The sequence below is a fragment of the Monopterus albus genome, unplaced genomic scaffold, assembly GCF_001952655.1.
Source record: "Monopterus albus unplaced genomic scaffold, M_albus_1.0 scaffold81.1, whole genome shotgun sequence".
In the NCBI taxonomy this organism is placed as follows: Eukaryota; Metazoa; Chordata; class Actinopteri; order Synbranchiformes; family Synbranchidae; genus Monopterus; species Monopterus albus.
In genome coordinates, this window is record NW_018127961.1 from 380,052 (window position 1) to 399,818 (window position 19,767).

At 39.5% G+C, this 19,767-nt stretch overlaps 1 protein-coding gene across 9 annotated transcripts in view; it reads left to right on the forward strand.

The window, feature by feature from the left end:
* The window catches only part of vps13b (vacuolar protein sorting 13 homolog B), a 360,621-nt gene that overhangs the window by 53,298 nt on the left and 287,556 nt on the right, over window positions 1-19,767 (forward strand). For all 9 annotated transcript variants that reach the window (XM_020606753.1, XM_020606747.1, XM_020606748.1 and 6 more), the window contains exons 10-16: window positions 739-861; window positions 1,388-1,525; window positions 3,977-4,064; window positions 6,579-6,764; window positions 9,123-9,292; window positions 10,104-10,298; window positions 13,264-13,388. In XM_020606753.1, coding sequence (XP_020462409.1) covers window positions 739-861; window positions 1,388-1,525; window positions 3,977-4,064; window positions 6,579-6,764; window positions 9,123-9,292; window positions 10,104-10,298; window positions 13,264-13,388 — 1,025 coding nt within the window. The remainder of the gene's footprint in view (window positions 1-738; window positions 862-1,387; window positions 1,526-3,976; window positions 4,065-6,578; window positions 6,765-9,122; window positions 9,293-10,103; window positions 10,299-13,263; window positions 13,389-19,767) is intronic.

A 19,767-nucleotide genomic window follows, 5' to 3' on the forward strand; every position in this document is an offset into this window, starting at 1 on the left:
TAGTAACAGATGTGAGAATTCTGAGAGATTTCCAACTCCAATTTCTGTAATTTATGCTTTTGCTAGAAGAAAGAGAGCAGTCTGAGCTGGGACCAAAACTGAGAATGTTGAAATGCAAATGAATGGCTAGTTAAAACTGGGCCTTATTATTATGTAGTGAAATGTAAAGGTTTATAGGATTGATCTCTGCTCAGATGTTTCCTGGGTAAAGCAAACACATGGTGAGTGAATGGCATCACCACTTGGGCACCCATATGCACACCCCAGTCTCTAGGGAAAATGGAAACAGTCTTATCCCTGCTGTTTTTATGACAATTAAATGAGCCCGTAAACTCATGGTGGAGAACCTTGTTTGTGATAAGGCTACAGCAAATTTCACTTTTTGTTTTATTGTGATCTAAGAAAGTAATTTAGTGAATTACTGCACTGGTATTAACTTCCTGAGTGTTCTTTTGGGAGGAAAGGATTCTGAAGCTGGCATTTTCTCCTTCAGTTTTTACTAACCTCCCACTGTCACATCCTCAAGTTTCCCTTCATATTTCTTTACCATGTAGCTAAATATATTATTAATCAGTTTTTCAATTAATAGGTTTCCTGTGACACTGTACAGGCTTTTATGTTGCTGTAGCTAAAGGGCTCTGGAGTTTATTCACTTTCACTCTTTGTTCTCTGTGTAGAGTTGAGTACATCTAGAATATAAACACTTGTTCAAGTTTTTTCCTCTGGTCTTTATTCCAGGTGCTCATGATGGGGGAGCCCTTCTTCAATTGTCAGATTGGCTTTGTCGGCTGCCGGGCACTGTGCCTGAAAAGCATCATGGGAGTACGGGATTTTGAGGAAAATTTGAACCGAAGTGAAGAGGTAAAATCAGCCAGAAAAATTAAAAAGGAGGAAAAACATGAGTCAGAAAGATTAAAGGAGAATTCACATGCCCAGGGAAGAGATCATTTATACCGAAAGCAGCCTCTCCTGCTCCCAAGAGCTTTCTGAAGGAGGTGGAGATGTGGTCTGGTTTGTTTATGGAACAGCGTGTCCAGCTTGCCTTTTGTAAATGTTCTTTGTTTGCCACTGTGTCAAAAACATTTTCACTGTCTGCATACATACAGTTTCACTGGCTTAACCAAAATCATAATAATTCATCAACTGTTAACTGTTTTTATTTTTCGAATGACATTTTTTAAAGTGTGTGTTCACCTATGTTATATTACATTGAACAAAGGAAAGCAAATAATTTATATTAAACTAAATGCTTTTTATGACGTTTGGATTGTATTTTGTGATATCTGAAAGTTGTTTTTTTTTCTTTTTCATTGTCTCTGCATTCTTTTTTTTTTTTTTTCCTTAACCTCTCCTCATTTTTTTTTGTATTTTCTCTGTGCGTCTTTAGCATGCTGTGTTCTTCCGCTGTGGGGACAGCCTAAGCAGTAAAGGAATGACCTATCTTACCAACTCCCTCTTTGACTACCGCAGTCCAGAGAACAATGGAGTCAGGGCGGAGTTTGTCCTGGATGCTGCTACTCACAAGGTCACAGTAAAATGAGATGGATTCAACCCTTTTCGAAGTTCCCATCCGCTGTAATACTGTATCCAAGTACATTGTTCTCAGACAGTTTTATTTTGGAAAACATCTGCTTTTGATGGTTCAAAACGAGCAAATGCAGTGATCATTCTAATTTAAAGCACTCCCTTTAGATTATTTCTGTTAGTCACCCAGTTGCTGCCTGCAGTAAAGTAATGGCTGCTGATATCTAAGTAATAGTGTTAATGCCATTATTCCTCATAACTCTCAGCTCCCTTAATCAGCCTTCACAGCTCTAGTGTTGTCTCTAAGAAATGCTCATGACCCTCAATGAAGTAACTGTTTGAACATCCATCCATCTGTCCATAGCAATCTAGGAGTCAAAGGTTTTCGTGTTAATTCATTAGTGGTTTTGTAGCCAGTCAGCGCCTTCAGTCCAAAAGTATGCCAGGGCCATTAGAGATCCCTTAATAAACATTACTCATTTACCCGTCTCTCTGATAAGGTTCCATTGAATTCTCTGTTTAGAGAACAAGTGGGCAAGTTTGGGGTGGGGTGTTAACTGTGTGTGTCTAAGGGGCCTCTCATTCTCTCTCCCTCCCTCCCTCCCAATTTGTCCCTCATAGTCTCTTTCTTGCTCAGTATCTCATTGTTTACTAGTGTTTATGTGAAGTAGAAATACAGTATAACTTTCAAATATTGACTAGGACGTGGTCAGTAGCTCTTGACTTGCAGACTAATAAATTATGATGAGTTATGATGTAACAATACACTTGACAGCCAGGTAAATCAAGAAGAAGAAAGAAATGCATAGGTTTAAATACAGACAGGTGACAAATGAAAGGTCAAACCAACAAAGTATCTCAAGGTGTTGGGCCACCAGTACAGGTTCAGTGCACCCTGGACTTTGATTCTATAAATCTCTCAACTCTCCTGGAGGAATGAACACCATTCTTCCAAAAGATATTCCCTCCTGATGTTTTGATCATGGTTGTGGAGACACTGTCGGTCCAACATCTCTCATACAACTAGGTGTTGAACTGGTTTGAGATCTGGTGACTGAAGACCATATGATTCACATCAGTTTCATTCTCATCAAACCATTTACTGACCCTGTGAGCCCTATGGATGGGGCTGCTGTCATCCTGGAGAAGACCACTCCCATCAGGATAGAAATGTTTTATCATAGGTTAAAGGTGATCACTCAGGACAATATTGTATTGTTTTGCAGTGACACTTCCTAGTGCTTTAGTTTTTCTTGGTGGCACTTGTGTGTTCTTTTTGTGCTAGTTGCACTTCCCTGTTTAGGTTCTGTTGTGCTACCAATGTCAAAAGAATGCAGGCTTAGGTCAAACTCTAAACTGCCCATAGGTCTGAATACGAGTGTCTCTACAGGGGCTTTTGCAGTATAGGAACCTCCTGAAATGTGTCATGCCAAATGATGGTTATCATGAGTTCTGTGTTTGTTTCCACTATGGTGCATTCTGGGAGCTAAATTTTAGCACCTCTCAGGGGGTAGTACTAAAACCAAGTACTAGGAGGGGTACTTGGTGGGGAGGGTGTGAGTGCACACAGAGCAGTTGCCAGTGATTGGTTAAAGCTCCGTGTCTTCACATCTGAAGCATTAGCATTATGAGCACCGTGTGTAAACACATAGCTGACTGGAGGTCCTCTAAACAGACACAGAGAAAATGCAATGGGAAAAACAAAACAGGACAGTCCATGTTAACCCTGGAGGCTATGCTTGGTGATGGTTAAGGGAAGTATGGGGTAGACCGCTCGTTGGGTTGTGATAGTTGAAACGCAGCATAATATGTGCACCCTACCTCCTCCTGAATGTGCACTTGGATAGGCTGCCACCACCCTGCAACCAGGGAGAGGAAATTAGCCAATTGGAAATAGAATCTTTTGTAACACAATTTTAGTGTTAGGAAACTTAGAAAGTCCCTTAATGATGATGTTTTTTTTTTCCAAACTTGTTTATTGCTTACTGGTACAGTTTATATTGCATTCATGCTTTTAAAAGAATGGTGGTACCAGTTCCACTCAGTTTTGATTTCTTATGAAAAGTCTTACCATCTGTTAGATATTTCTAGAGGCATATATCCAAGCACCTCTCTGCCTTTAACCAGCAGCTCAGTATACTCTATAAAGAACGGATTTGATATTTAGTCAGTACTTCTCTGAAGTATTCAGAAGTTGCTTATACATATTTACAGTGTACACTCTGATAAAGTACTTTTCATGTCTTTGCAAGTAGTCCTGAGTATTGGTGATATGATTTGCCAATTAAACAAACAAAACAATCCACCTAAGTAGATCACACTCTTCTATAAGGCTCTATTGCTGATTTGACCCCCTTTCCACTATGACCCCAGTCACTGCCGCTCTTGAAGGCTATCAGCTTGTTTGCTCCCTTACTGCTGAATATTTACCTAACTCTCTTTTGTTTGGCAGGAGACCTACACGGAGATAGCAGGCATGCAGCGCTTTGGTGCTTTCTACATGGATTATCTCTACACAATGGAGACCAGCAGCGGTAAAGGTATTATCTAATTCATTGCTCCTTATGAACTTATTTGCTCACTTTGCCATCCCCTGCCTTTTCTTTTTATATCTGCCATGTTCTCTTATTATTCCCGCTCTGTTCTTCCATCTCTTTCTCTCTCAAACATCCTCCGGGGAGATTTGATGAAAGAGCTTGTCTTGTTTGAGCTGCTGCCACCTAGTTCTTGACCCTTCCTGTCCTTGCTCTCACCTCAAACTTACCTGGAGGGCAATTGTCAGAAGTGTTTAGTCTTTGCTGCCATGTATTTGAGATTCCTTCTCCAGTTTGCTTGTTAAAGTACTGTTTTCCCCCTTCTCTTTACCTGTAAGAGCTTTAGAAAGTGAATAGGCTCCTTTAGGCTAATTAGATGTCACTCTTCCTGTTAGAATCCTTAAGATGGGCAGGATTTCTCATTCCTCAGCTGCAGCGCTCAAGAATGTATTTTCAAGTCTGAAAGATCTAAAGTTCAAATTAAGAGATGGTGTTCTGGATAGGTTGAAATGTTATTTGGCTCACATACGTCTTGGTGCTTTAGTGTGTGAATGTTGAGCATTTCTTTTTAATGCTGCTTGTGTGTAAGTGTGACAGGTGTCACACCTGGCATTCACAGGTTTGATAACATGCTGTGCACATAATGAAATACAATCTGATAAAGCCTTTCCTGTGTCTGATGGAAAAGTCCATACACGGGGTAACTTTAAGACCCATGTGTCATTCTGTGTTTTGCAGATGTGGTTTTACTGTATTGACCATGTTTCATGGAGTGGAAACAACCATTTACTGTGATGATTGTTAGGTAGAAATGTAAAATGATCTAGTGACTTCAAAAAGTAATGAAATAATTGACATTTTGGCCCATTGGTTTACAGTACATTCAATAACTGACAAAGTGAAAACATGTTTTTGAGTCTTTTTTTTAATTAAAAATGTAAAACTGAAATGTAATTTTTAAAAGTTCAGACCTAATTCAACAATTTGTGGAAACCCCTTTAAATTCTGATCAGTTCAGTACAGTCTTATTTGCATATCATCAAGTCACAGCAACGTTCATCTCAGGGCACTTTACGTAGTTAGGTCTAGACCTTACAGTATTGTAGAGAAAAACCCAGTAGATCCCCCTTTAACGGAGGAACCCTCTGACAGACCCTGGCTGTTCGTGGGCGGCCTTCTGCCTTGACCGGTTGGGATGAGTGGATAGAGGACAGAGAAAAAAAGAGAAGCAACAAGACACAACAAAACCACCGTATAGTGCGCAGGGGCTTTTTTTTTTTTAAATAGTAAAGAAACAAATATCTGGTTGAACCATTTCAATGCAATGAACAGATCATTTGACTTAACAGTCTATAATAATGTCACCTGTGTATTTTCCCCTGCTTCCCTCTTCCCCCTTTCATTTTACTTCTCTCTTACTGTACCTTTTTCTGACAAGGTTATTGTTTCCTTCTGCTGTCAGCTAAAGATAATAATCTAAATTAAAACAAAACACTGATACCGTCATCCTGAGCTGTCAGAGTAATTTCTGACAGCAGGAAAAGTGTCAGTCTCTTCTCCTGTGGGACGCCTGTAGTTACCCTTGACAATTGGAATGCTTCTCGTCTGTCAGCGTTTCTCTTCTCAGACACGGAGCAGATCCAGTGTCAACAAAACAAATTAGTCTTTATTGCCACGGGACTAACACAAGCTCTGAGTCAACCAAAATCCTAAATGACCCGGGTCACTCTCACCATAGACTTCACATTAGAGTAATGCTGCAGATTATAAAAAAATTTAAATATTGGGAAATGGAGACCCTTTTGATTCTACTAAACCCTGGCTAATTTCAGACCCCTCATCATTCCACTGATAGTTGTAACTGCTGCCATATGGTTGATATTAGGCCTAATCCATTGTAGCCAAGTCTCACTGAAGAAAGGAAGGGGAAGTGGCATTGCCCGTTGCCCTTTATAAATTTCCAGAATTCACTGTGCGTTTCACCCCCATCCCCCAGCCCATTCAGCTAAAAAAAGTTCAATTCACAGTGCCGACTGAGTTTTAGGGATGGTCAGTGCATTGGTCGAATGTAACGGGAATAAAGTTGTGATCCTTTGTCCTCTTCCACCTTCATCTGCCCCCTTCTTTTATTTTTAATATATCTGTTTATATTGCTGGAGAGCTGAGTCTTTCAAGTGAACTTCTGGAACAGGGCCTGTGATGAATGAAGGCACAGCTGTGTGCAGAGAAGTGGACATTTGGAATATTCATCATTTCAGTGGTTCAAGTTTTTTTTTACGCCACTGCCATGTCTGTTATTTTGCCCAGCACGAGGAGATTCTAGGCTTGTGTTCCTAAAAAAAACCCTAGAATATTGGGAGACATTTTGGTGCCCTAAATGTTTATATACAATAGGTGTTGTGTCTGCTGTACTTGGAATTTACAAATCTGTGAAGAATGTGTTAAATTTGCGGAGAGATCGAAAATAGAATTCTGTTTTGTCACAGCACATACATTATGTAGGTGTGCTTCTGTTTGTAGGCTCTCAGGACTTCTCAGCACTCAATACTGAGGAGGTAGTGCCTTCTGTTCAGGAGACATCCATGAAGAGGTTGGTGGTGGGACCTCTAGACATCAGGCTGCATAGTAGTGCTGTCCATCGCATCCTCAAGATGATCACCTGTGCCATGGACCACGAGTATGAACCCTATTGCAAACCACAGCGAGGTCAGTCTCTGTAACACCTGTTCTATTTGTTTTACTAGGCTGACTTAGTATTCAGGTAACAACTAATAGTTCACTCCTTCAATCAACTCACCTTACACTCTTTTCAACACCGTTTCCTACTGTATCTTCTCCTGTAATCTGCTAGAGTCTCTTCTCTTCCACCCTGTTCTCCTATGTTCTCTTCAGCCAGTGATCAGAAACGGCACAGTCTGCACTTCATAGTGCCCTCATCACATTGTTATTTCCTTGCACAACCCGTCTTTCAACACACAGCTGTACATGAAAGTAGTGACCTTTTGGACCACATAAGGGAGGTTAAGCCAAACACCTTTGTCAGTGATCATCTGTACACAGCTATTGATGAGCTCATCCCTGAGATGTTGTGAAAGAACATGGAATGTGTGTCTGTGTGTAATATCTGTAGCAATAACTCCCATTTTTGCGAAATGATAACATCCGTAGGTTTCGGTTGTTTCAGCATCTGCAATAGATAACAGATGATGGGGTAATTACTATAGAGCTTTTGACTAAGGCTCAGTAGGTCAGTGTGTTCTTTCTTCTTTCTATATGTGTCTGTGTTCTCTGGTATTTTCTGGAAAAGGGTTGATATAGTTTGAGCTCTGGGGAGAGATTGAGAAATTGAGTAGATAAAAGATGAAAACAAAGTAACTATTGCAGTGTGAATGATAAAATAGCAAATGCCTTACGTATTTTCTTAAGTCACTGTCTCTTCTCCTCTTCTTTCCCCTCCTTTGTTTTTTTAATTACAATATTATTTCCTTTAGCTTTGCAGAGCCTTGCTATTAAAACAAACATGACAAAATTAAAAGCCATTCATTTCAGCACCTTGGTGCCTATATACATCGGTAGTTATTGACTTTTTAAATCAGAAATGGGAATTCATATATAAGTCACTGTCACAATTGAAAACAAAAATGTGTGCAGAAAATGTACTTAGAAACTTTGGTATGTTCACTAGCAAAGTCTGTATCAGCTGATGGACGGATGATCTTACTGTAGTTCTCACTCTTTGCCGTGGTCCTGATTTTGTCTAGCCTTGAAATATTTTTGGTGACAGCTGCTCTGTACTCCGGCCTTGTATTCTTGAGGGCAGTGTTTTTGTGTTTGCCGGGAGTGAAGCAGAGGTCAGGGGTCAGAGACATGATTATATGCCCACTCATCCTTTCCCCTTCTTCTCTGCTGCACATCATACAGTATACTCCTTTCCAACAGCTCAGGAAGAATCATTTTGCTCGCCAAAACTAGCCGGTGTATGCGAGTCTTATAAGAGCTTTCCCTATTTAGAGTGGAGGTTTCAAGCTTACGAATTACTTAGTGCATTCTTTTGTATCAATGTTTTATATTGTTATTTCCTATATATTGCCTAACAACAAAAGAACAGAACAAATAAACTTTGGATCTGCTAAACAGAACTGGAAAATATAAGTTATGTTTAGACTAATATTTTCTGTGTGCAAGTCTGTATATGGTTTTTGTGCACACTTTTTATGAGTGTTTTAATGTATGTAATCATACCTGGGTGTACCATATGAGCTGCATGTTTGTTGTAATTTAAATGCTGATTTCAGCTTTTCTTGAGCTCTGGCATAGGATTAGATTGGGCATGGCAGTGCCAGATGAACCTGGTGCAAGCTGTCGTAGTACGCCAAATAACAGAACAGCTCTGTGATCAGGTTCTCAGCCCACCTTAGAGCTGGGAATGTAGCCCAACAGACCCTTTACTGAACTGAAACAATCCTCGTCTTAGGGCCAGGGCCAGAGCCAAGGCTGTTCACTAACAAAGGGCTCAGGTTTTGGTCCACCTCAGGATCTGGACCTGGTTTCGTTGTTCAGTACTCTGCCACTTCTCACTTTGATGAGTACCAGCCTTGCTGCCTTCCTTTTATAGAAACTGATGGTTGAAAAACAAAGCTACTGGGAAACAGGCAGTGTAATGAATATCGCTTACAGATGCCAGTACTTCTGTTGTGTATGTTTTAGTGTATGTGGAGGTGGTTTTTGTCAGAAAAGTCTTTTTATTTTTTTATTTTATTCTTTTAATGCTGTATGCATAGAGGAAAGGCACCCACTCAAAGAAATTGTTGTACATTTTCAACTTTACAGCTTTCTCTCTAAAATAAAGTTTGTTTAGTTGTCAAATCCAAATGTGTTTAGCCTTTCCTGCGCTCTCACCTTATTTCAGATAGTGCACCACAATTCGCATACTTGTGGTCAAGATTCATTTGGTTAAAATGAAGAAACTGGTTGTTTTTCTAATTCTGGATCTTACACTTTACCCCTTGCCTTTCCTGTACCTTTGCTAACATCTTTCCTTTTGTTCGATCATTATCTCTGTAGAAATGATTGAGGAGAACCATGGTCCAGCTACGCCAGAAGAAATATCGAGCTTGGAGGAATTCATCCCAAACCGACTCACTTGTCTTACTCTCCTCCAAGTCTCATTCACTGTCTCCATGGCAGAGTTCAACCTCCTTCACACACTAATGCCTGTCATCATGGGATGCAAGGTATTGCAGACTGATGTACTTTGTTCTAATCCTTACATTCTTGTCCTTATCTTTTTTTCCAGAACCTCCTTTTGAAGTGTCATTAATTATATCATGGGTGATTGTATTGTATAAGGTTATGGTTTGAAAATTTAATAAACGTACCACATTATAGAAATATATATATATAGCTTTTAGCTAATTTGTCTTAAGTCTGTGAATATAATGCACATCCACTCTACAATTCACACTGCAGCCACTGACATAGAAGCCTCTATGCACTTGCACAGATTGATGGAAAATTGGCTTCAAAAATGTATTTTGTTGTTTGAAAGCTATAGATTGCGAAGATACTTGCTGTATTGAGAACAAATTTTCAAACACACTTCCAGCGAGGTTAACATCTCGCCAAATAGATTTAAATATATTATAATTATTTGAATACATTAAATATTTCAAAAAGGATGAACACATTCTTCATCCTTTTAGTGACAGGAAATGAACTTTTATTGTATTCTACAGTAGCTGCTCTGGTTTTAGTCACTTTAATTTGTATGATTCCTGACCTTTTCCTCACAATAGGTCCTTAGCAAAAAGATTTAGTTCAAACATCATGTCCAGTCATTTTACATATCCTCATAAAAATTACACCAAATTCATGTTGTTGATTTAATTCAAACATCAACTTGTCACAGATGTCAGTAAATAATTGGTCAAGAGATTTGAGGAGGACAGATGCAGACATTTTGACTGTGAGCTATAACCTGAGCAATATGTGTGCTATATATACTCACTTTTAATTTTCCAACCTTTTCTATCTTGCATGTTCCAGGCTACACTTCGACCGGTCAGTGTGCCCGTGTTTCAGCCAGTGTGCCCTCTACCTTCTGTGCAGTTCCAGGTAGAGAGGGTGAATATTGAACACTCGGTGCCTATGTATGCTGCAGAACTGGTCAGTGCTGTTGGCAGTCTCACCCAGCCCTCGGACAACCTGCTACATCACTGCTATGCACACCTCTACCTCAAGGTGAGCCAGGACAGTGTTCCACTCTGTGGTACTGATTCGGATGAAGAAAACCAAACAGAAATATTCAGAAATCTTAGCTATCCTTTCTGTAGACATAAAACAGTGACAAATATAGGACTTCATCCTTTTCATAAACTTTGTCTGTGTGCTAATAAAAGAGTAGCTTCTATGTTAGAGCTGTATCCTACAGCTATGCCTGACTTTTCCAGAAGGGTCAGTCTTATCTTCTTACAGTATCTTCAGTGTATTACATTAACCAAAATATCAGTTGCTACCATTTGTTATTCTAATTAGCACATCTTTTCCCATTTGTTTTCTTTCATTTTTTTTACTTTGCTTTTTATCTTTCATTTGTCTTAGCTGACACAAAATATACATACATATACTAATAGTCCAGAGTCAGTGGATGCATATCTACAGGCTTATCTCCAATCTGAAATAACCTTAATGACCCCTTTTCACATGGTCATAAATATCAGCATGGAGCTTCCTGATGAGCGCCAGACCAACTCCGGTTTAATTCATGGTTTACACCTACCAAATTGATGGGATCCTACAGGCTTGTATTGTGCAGCTGTGACATTAACATGCTCACGTGTTGGTTGTATAGCTTTGACTTTCTTTGAAATTCTTTGAAAAGCTTTGAAATTCACTGATAAGGAGTTACTTCTGCCAACAACATAAAATTTGGGGTCTTAGACAAAATCTTTTGTTTCTTCATAGAACACGTTTTAAAATTCAGATTTTTAAACTTTCATCACCCATCCTTTTCTTAGATGGTCTAATTTAATCAGGCCAGTTTTAATTAACACTTGCTTATTATGTTAATAGAATATCATGGCAGTTACCAATCTCCGTGTGTGGACATAAGAATAGTCAGTTGTGAGAATAGCTGTTTTTATATATATATATATATATCACATAATTTGTTGTTAGAGTACTTGATTAGCATTTAAAATTGGTAAAGATACTATTGTTGAGCAGCAACTTTATTATAAGTATAGTCTTTAATACCTCTCTATAGATGGTTCATGGTAAAGAATTTACAGTAGAAATGTCTTAGCTTTTTGTGGTGCATAACTGTTATATGAATTGTTTACACAGACGTTGTTTCATTGCTTACTTAAATACAGAAGTTGAAGCCATATCTGTTGACTGCAGTAAACTGCATGTTTATCTCTCAATTTGCCATTCAGAATTACCTATATACAAACTAGAACTAAAGAGTTTATATCTGTATTGCACATAATGTTGCAAAGTGCACATAATGTTGCAAAGTGCCATAGAGTACATATAAAATTGTGGCGGCTTTAGCATATCCAGCTACTCCTCCTTTTAGGTGTTTTGGTTAAAAGATCTGGAGTAGATTGCCCAGTCTAGCCTGGATTGGTTTGGGGTTCATCCCCCAAGGCAGGATGTTTGCTGGACATCATGCTGGTAGTCCTTATCACAGGGTCGCCGCAGGGTTAACAGTCAACTGGTCAGTGGACCAGGATCATTCTGACCGATTAGCATCTGTATCTGCCAAGGTACTAATTCTAGCTCTGGATTTTGATAGTGGGATCACCACAGGGTGAAGGTCATTCTGGCTGCAGCTCTCCCAATTGAGGAAGTGACTTGAAATGGGTATAACCTAGGGCTTATCTTAATCTGTGTTTTATTGACTCTGGCTGTCAGAGCTAAGGTGTCTGTTTTGTGGGTAGCAGTTAGCCATTGTCTCACTTTTCCATGATTATAGACAGGAACTCAAAGTTCGCCTATTTGCTCAGCAAGAGGTCACAGCAGTTAATAGACCTATCATAATTGAAAACTTGATCTATTTGCAGAACTAGTCACTTCATGCTGCTGAAAGGAAGGAATTTGAAATCTGGTCTCGCAGAGAAAGCTGTGGCCTTATGGCTCCAAGCTTGCATTTCAAAGTGGGATTCTTATTAGGTCTAGCTTCCTATCTGGTAATCATGTACTGCTCAGCTGTGTAATATTACATTTATGGTCCAGTTCTCCTATTAAAAATTATTTTAGTTTTGTACAACGTTTTTGTGTCTCCCCTCTGGGGCATCTGCAGTGTAAAGTGAATCACTTCTGCTCTGTGTATATAGGAGCCAGCCATCATTAACTTCCTCCAGTGTAAAATTAAATATCATAACATAGTTGATGCTACTGAAAATTAACAGTGGAGTCTCTGGGTGAGTTGGGGGAATGTACTGTTAATTGCAAGAAAAAGTATCAATTTTCTGCTTTTCTAACTCTTATGGTAATCAGTAGAGATAATCAGCAGTGTTTTTGTTGCTGTCTTTTCTGTACATTCACACTGAGACTCTTATGTATATACACTCATTTATAGAAACGTCAAAGTAATGCTGAAAACCTAGTTCACTCTGTATATACAGTATGTTATATTAAACTATCTGTGTTAGCAAACTGCATAAACTACTTGAGATCATTTTACCTTTTTAAGACTCGGTAATGTGGACACTCACTGTCACACTGCAGTGGTCGCATCACTTCTATCCTGTTATGTTAATTATGCCTTGAAAAACTATTACAGGAGAAAAAAATATTTTGCTGTCTTATGTACTTAAGGTATGCATGAATTTTGCTGACAGTTCAGCATGAAGACTACCTCCCAGGCTGTAAGATGGTCTTGCTGACAGCTGTTTGTAATGATGGATGCTAAAGTGGTAAGAGCCCTGGCCTGCAGGATTAGAGGTCCGTCAGCTCAGCTGAAGATGGATAAGTTCAAATTGGTTTAGTGGTGATTGAGATGAAAGAGCAACAGTGCTGGCTGTGTGCTTCTGTATTTTCTTTTCAGAGGTGGTGTGAACTCGGTGATAGCTAACATGTTTTTTTTTTTATGTGAATGTAGTAAATTGTTTGATCTGCAAAATGCTAATTTCCATTTCTTTGTCTCCCCTTTCTCTTTCCTTCCCACAGTCTCTCTCTTATTGACTCTCTCTCTTTGCAGGTGTTTGGATTCCAGGCAGGCCTGACATGTCAGGACAGTACAGGGGCTCTCCTGCCTCTCATTCCCATCATCCCTTCCTTTAGTACCGCTCTCTATGGGAAGCTGATTCAGATGCCTACATACTGGTGAGTTTGTAGCACTTGTACTATAAATGAAAGTTTGAGTGGGCATGGAGACACAGGTAGAGACCTCTTTGTGAACTTAGATTATTAAACTTAACATAGCAGCAAATGTAACTGAAGTTTAATGTAAGTGGAGGATAAATAATGGAATACCTTTTCATTTGAATTTTAAGGGGTATATTCATTTGTGTATTCAATCTGAGAAACATAACAAACATTGTGATTTATATCAACAATCATTTATTTTTGAATCATTGCATGTGCGCGTTTTCCTTATTTTGGCCCTACTTGTGCCAGCTATGTAACTTTAGCGCTGCGGTGTAACAGGATGATTGAACAGCAAGTTGCTCAGATGCAGAACAGACACATTCTTTTGTTGAAAAATACGCATTTGTTTATCATTGTTATCAAGGGGATTTTTGTTGTAATAATTATCGTTTTGTCGACCCAGCCTTATCTGAACGTGTCACTTTTTTGTCACTATTACTGCTACCTCAGATCATTACGGTGAGCACTTTCCATGAAGTAGAGGGTGCAAATGAAATGTAATTGTTCCTCTTTCTGCTGTGTTACAGCTAAAGGGACTTCAGTCAGCTACATTAAATGAATGGCATAGTTTACATTCGAAAAGCACCTTTGAATAGTATTATTGGTAACAATCACCCATTAGTTTAACCCCATAAAGATGTATGCCAAATTCAAATTATACATGAAATGTTTTGGTTTTTTTTCCTCAGATTTTGGATTTGGTTTGGTTATGCACCTCCTGTGTGTACGTGTGCTTGGTGACGTTTATACAGTAATGTATGCTTGGCTGTCTGTATATAGTGTTTGAGTGTGCTGTATGTGTGTTGTCAGGCCCATGTTTATACTTTATGAAGAGGGTTGCTGCCTCTTGCAGGCAGTGCATCAGCAGGTATTTCAAGTGATAGATGAGCCACTTCTTCAGCAGTTGGTGGGGAAAATGGAAAAACAGAGTCATTGGGTAACAACTGCAACAATTCTTTAGATGATTTGAAACACAAGGAGAGAAAAATAAACTGTTGCTGTCTAACATGAAAAAACATATTGTTATATCCCAGTTCTTGTACCAGACAGAGGATGAATCACTGGGAATATCCCTCGGGAGGTGAGGAGTGTTGGGAGTTGAAGAGAGGGCTAGAAATAAAAAGGACAGGAGTAAGGCTCAGAGAGTGGTGGATTTGAAAGGTTAAACTAATAGTGATGGACAAGAAATGATGTAGAGCCTTTAAATGTTGAAGCTGCCAAAGGACAAAGAAAAGAGAACAAGGCGAAATAAAAAATAAAGGAGCTACACAATAAGTAATCAAGTGTGGAGATTTTACACAGCCAATTTTGGAATGGAGAGGAATACAGAGGAGTAGAATAGATGAAAAGATGGAAGATGAGTAGAGAGGAAGAGAGGGTGATGAGCAAAAGGTATAAAAGAAGTTTTGTTGGGCTGCAGAGAAGGAAAAAAAACTATGAAAAATGGTTATACGGGAGGATGGATGGTCCCATGGTAGGTTTACAGTATAGTTCTAAGTAGTATTTAACATTATGGGGCCTGACTTTACTTTATCATTGAAAATTTGTAATGAATTTAGTTTTAAATTGAAACCATGTCTTTGCACAGACAACCTCTCTTTGCACTTATATCATTACGTATATAATTGCGCCTATGTATGTATAAGGCCCTCTTGGGGTTATTTTAAGTGGGACCCTATAAAGCATCAGCCCTCAGCACATGGACACAATGTTCTGGCACATTTGGTTGATTGAGAAACAAATGCAGAAATCTTTCAGTCTTTGAAATAGAGAGGTATTGGGAAAAATAATCTCATCACTGTGTGTTCAGTAATCATTTGATAACCCCTTGATGTACATGCACACACCCTTTGCCCTTTCTCTCACACCTTGCTAGTGCAAGTGACTGTTGAAGCAGGAAAACTGTGCAAACAAGTACTGGCTTGGGAATCAATTTACCCCCATTAGTTTAGATTTAAACATGTCAAGGAGCTGCAGATGGTTTTGACTTCTCCTGATGTCTTCTCCAGGCAAACAGTATCTACTATACAATGGTTAGAGAACCACAAAACCTTCTTTCAGAGTGGTGTGTGGGTCTGTAGACCTGATTCCCTGTGCTCTCTGCTCCCAATAAGAGACGGCTAGCTGCTTGTTTGATCTCTAGTACCCCATTTCTGTTCTGCCTGCCTGGATTCAGATGTCAAACGGATGTTATTTTTCTTTCTGACAATCACTAGATGTTTCTCCAGAGAGCCTTCCAAATCCGTGCCCTCCCGTGGTTATTCTTTCAGCCTAAACCAGCCCATAGAAATAACCCACACAACCTCTCACAGAGTCCTCCTTGACACATTAAGAGAGTGCTCTGTTATTCTTTGTTGTAAGCAGGCCTTTGATGGATACAGTATACACATGTCCAGTTAACAGTGAGAGGCCTTATCTTAGTCTGATGTTAGACTACATAATAGCACTGTGGTTGGACCTCAGAATAAGTGAACATGTAATAGCTAAGATAATTCTGTTGCCCTTAAAAGGATTATTTCCACTTCATCTCAGTTACCTCATCCCCAGTTAAAATTTATCTTGATGTTTGGACAGGTTAGAATTACTTTTTGAATTTTCTAACTCCTGCCTGTTTGTTTTGCCTCTTTCCTGTAGATGATAATGAGACTGGGTGTGTTGTGCAGTTTTGACTTGTCATTTCAGACTTGAAATGGCTCATATTTGACCCTTCCTGTCTAAGCAGGAATTGTAGCTGTCTTTCTTGCAGACTCAAAATCTAATTAACCCAACCTGACAGTTTACACCTGGAAGAATGATGATGAGCAGGTTTGACAGGGAAGGAAGGATAAAAGAGAAATAAGGGGGCTCAGTGACTAGTGTGCGTGGTAATAGGTATATAGTAATAAATTGATTGTGTCCTGTTGTGCTGCAGAAATTAGCTACATAGACTTGCTTAGTTGTCTCTGTTTATGGATGTGAATGAAAAAATAGAAATGGCCCTTGTGAATTCAAAAGCTTAGATCTTGATTTCATTTAACGGTTTCAGTGTCCATGAGCTAAGGAATTTCGTTGAAAAGCTCATTTGAAGAGCTCACAAATATATTACATTTGATGTACAGTATGTGTGACATATGTATAGTCAGACAGTTCCTCTCCTAATGTTGAAAGCTGAGCTCAGTAGTGATGCACTGGGTCAGCTAAAAGATATACTGTACCCGGTGATAGCATTCAGTTTCATTGTAAGGATGTTTGCTTTGGGACTGCTCCTTAGTACTGATATAACTGCAACAACACCTCTTTCCAAGATGTTCTCTGAGCAGACAGATGCTACAAGCTGTGGGAAGTAAGAGATCTGAGTGAAGTGCAAGAATTAGACAGATGGACAGTGAGAGAGTGGTCTGAGAAGAAGAGCTATCTCCAGCTGCCTTGTCGGTCTGCAGTAGTTTTGTTATGCAGATTCCTGGATAAGCTTTTTCATTACAACTGTAAAGTAGCTTTAGATGTGGGATTATGACTGACAGAAGGGAAAGATAGCTAGGGCTATGGAAGTACTAGGGAAGTAGAGAAGGTGATGTCATACGCACACATTTTGCATCACTCTCATCTGCCCATCCCCCCACCCCACCCACAGTGCATACCTTATACCTCATATTTCCTTCAGTCTGACTACAAAGGCTCCCACTGCTCATGGTGTGTATGGAGGGGCTTTTGCTGGGGAAAGTTTACTACCTTGACATCGTCTCCTTGTCAGCCGTGGCTTTTACTCTGTATTTAATAATGTGTGTGAGACCTTGGATGTATGAAATTGGACTGTAATATCTTTGTTTCATCAGTTTTTAAGCAAAATGACATTTTAAGAAAGAGTAATTGCCCCAGAGCACTTGCAGACTCTGACCTTGTGATTTCCAGTTTTTGAAGAAATAAAAGTTCACCCTACAATGCAGCACTCAACCATTATATTGGCAATAGATTTTCACCTTGGACTAGTCTAGGGTTGCTAGTACAGTCTACTCTACCAAGATTTCCTAAAATGTCCTTGTAAGGCCAGCACAGTTGTAATGCTTTATTCTTCTGGCCTTAGTTAAAATGACCCCAACGGTTGTAATGCAACCCATGTTGTGTCTATTTGAAAATGTGGGAATAAACTTCAGGGATTAAAAGTGCACAACCAACTGAAATTTGTCAGTTTGATGTCCTGACTATAATGAAGTTGATTCTCTAGAGTGATACCCTTTGACATTGTGTCTAAGCATCACTATGGTTAATATATAACTACAGGTGAGTGTTCATCATTGTTGACCTGTAAGCTTAGGTTTGCTTAATCACTGTCACTAGAACTTAGGTTGGGGGTAGATTCTGAAAGAAGGTGCCAAGTGGGAAACCAAGGTAAAGTTTCTTTACAAATAGAATCCATAACTGATTGACTGAAGAACTATTTTGCTAAAAAGGTCCGATGGGACCTCTAATATGCCAAGAGTTATCTACAATCAGCTCACCATCCTGAGTCAACAGTTCATAAACTGTGATGTATTTACGGCCTGTCATGACTCAATATGGCTAATATAGCCAGCAATCATCTGTTATTTGATGACTTTTTTGTGCATGTTACAACAACTCATTTTCCACAAAGAAGACATTTTACACATGATGCAGCCCGAACTGAACCACTTGTAACAAGTAGTGTCTGTGTACATGTAGCCTGTAGCTCAGTTGTACATGTTAACTGAGGAGATGCACAAATGCTAAGGTCAATTTCAGGATTTCAATAATTGAAACAAGAATTGCAATGAGTTGGAAAATTGATATTTTTATTCAGCTCTAGATAGGTTTACCACTACAAAATGATACCAATGTTAATGTTTGTTAGATAGGACTGTAGAAAAATATTGAACTCTTTGTTCAGTATTCTTCCACAAACTATAACAAGCAGTCATTTGGTTAGCAAAAAGCCAAAATCCTCAAAAACTGAACTTTAACTTCTGGTTAAAGTGCAGCAGAGGTGCATCAGGCTGTACTTATCCTTAATGAAAACAATGCATGGGGCCACCAATATAATATTCCTTACTCAGGGCCACCTGACGGCAGCAGCATGTGGAGGCGCGCCAAGACCGGGGCCCACCAACCAACAGTAGCCCACTTTGGTTAGCTATATTGCAGACCATAATTTCAAGTCAAGTCAAGATTTTTATTTGCCATTTATGCATAAACAGACAGTCTAGGCATATAAGAATTCTTGTGCAGCTCTCCTTTGGAGTCAGGTAAGGAGTCAAAAGCCAGAAAGAACAATTAGTCTGAAAATAAAAAGTTACATAAAGGCAACAAAGCATTAAAACCACAATACACAAAAATAGGGTAATAGAATTTCCCACTTCAGACATCACGCATTTTCCCCAGTGAACTTCAGACAGTGCACTTAATTCACATGTTGGAATTGGATATGGCATCACACTTGGTGAGGTAGTGAGGGGTTATAACATACTAAAACACAATTTATATTCAGGCCTGTTTCCATTGCTTGGTAGAGAATGTCCTGCTATTATTCAGGTCCCCCAAGAGAACACTGTTGATGAAATGCTCTTACAAAAATACCCTATGGAACATTTCTATATTATTATTGCATGTGTCTAGTAAGGGGTTATTGTGGATATATTCTCACATTTCTCACATTTTCGTACTTGCCATCAGTCTTACTGTGGCAGGGAAAAAGCTGTTGTAAAGTCCAGTTCTGTGTGTGATGATACTTCCGCCCTGCTGTGCCTGAGGCTGTAGGTGCAGTTTTTGTGTCTGAGCAGAGAGTGAGCTGGGTGGCGTGGGTCTGTTAAGTGATGGCTTTCTGTCATGCAAACATACAGTAGGTCATTTTTACATGAATGTTTCTTGCAGTTTCATTCAGACATACTAATGACCTTGACAAAGATGCCAGTAGTGAGGATGCTCTCTACCAGTCCTCTATAAGCCTTGGTAAGAGGGCAACGGTTCAGCCCAGCTCTTCTGAGCCACCTGATGAAGTATAGCCGCTGCTGGGCTTTCTTCACTGTGGCAGCTGTGTTCAGTGACCAGCTCAGGTTAGATGCCACCTGCAGGCCCAGGAACTTGTGGCTGTCAGCCCTCTCCACCTTAGTCCCTTTGATGGTCAGGGGCAGCAGAGGGGAGGGGTTCTTCCTGAAGTCTATTATTGGTTCTTTTGTCATTTTTATGTTGAGGATGAGGTTATTCTCTTCTCCATAAACAAGAATGTCGCTCACCAAGCTTCTGTAGCCCGATTCGTCCTCCCCCTTGATGAGGCCCAGGATGGTGGTTCCATCAGCATATTTAATGATGCTGGTGTTGTCATGGTTGGAGACACAGTCGTGGG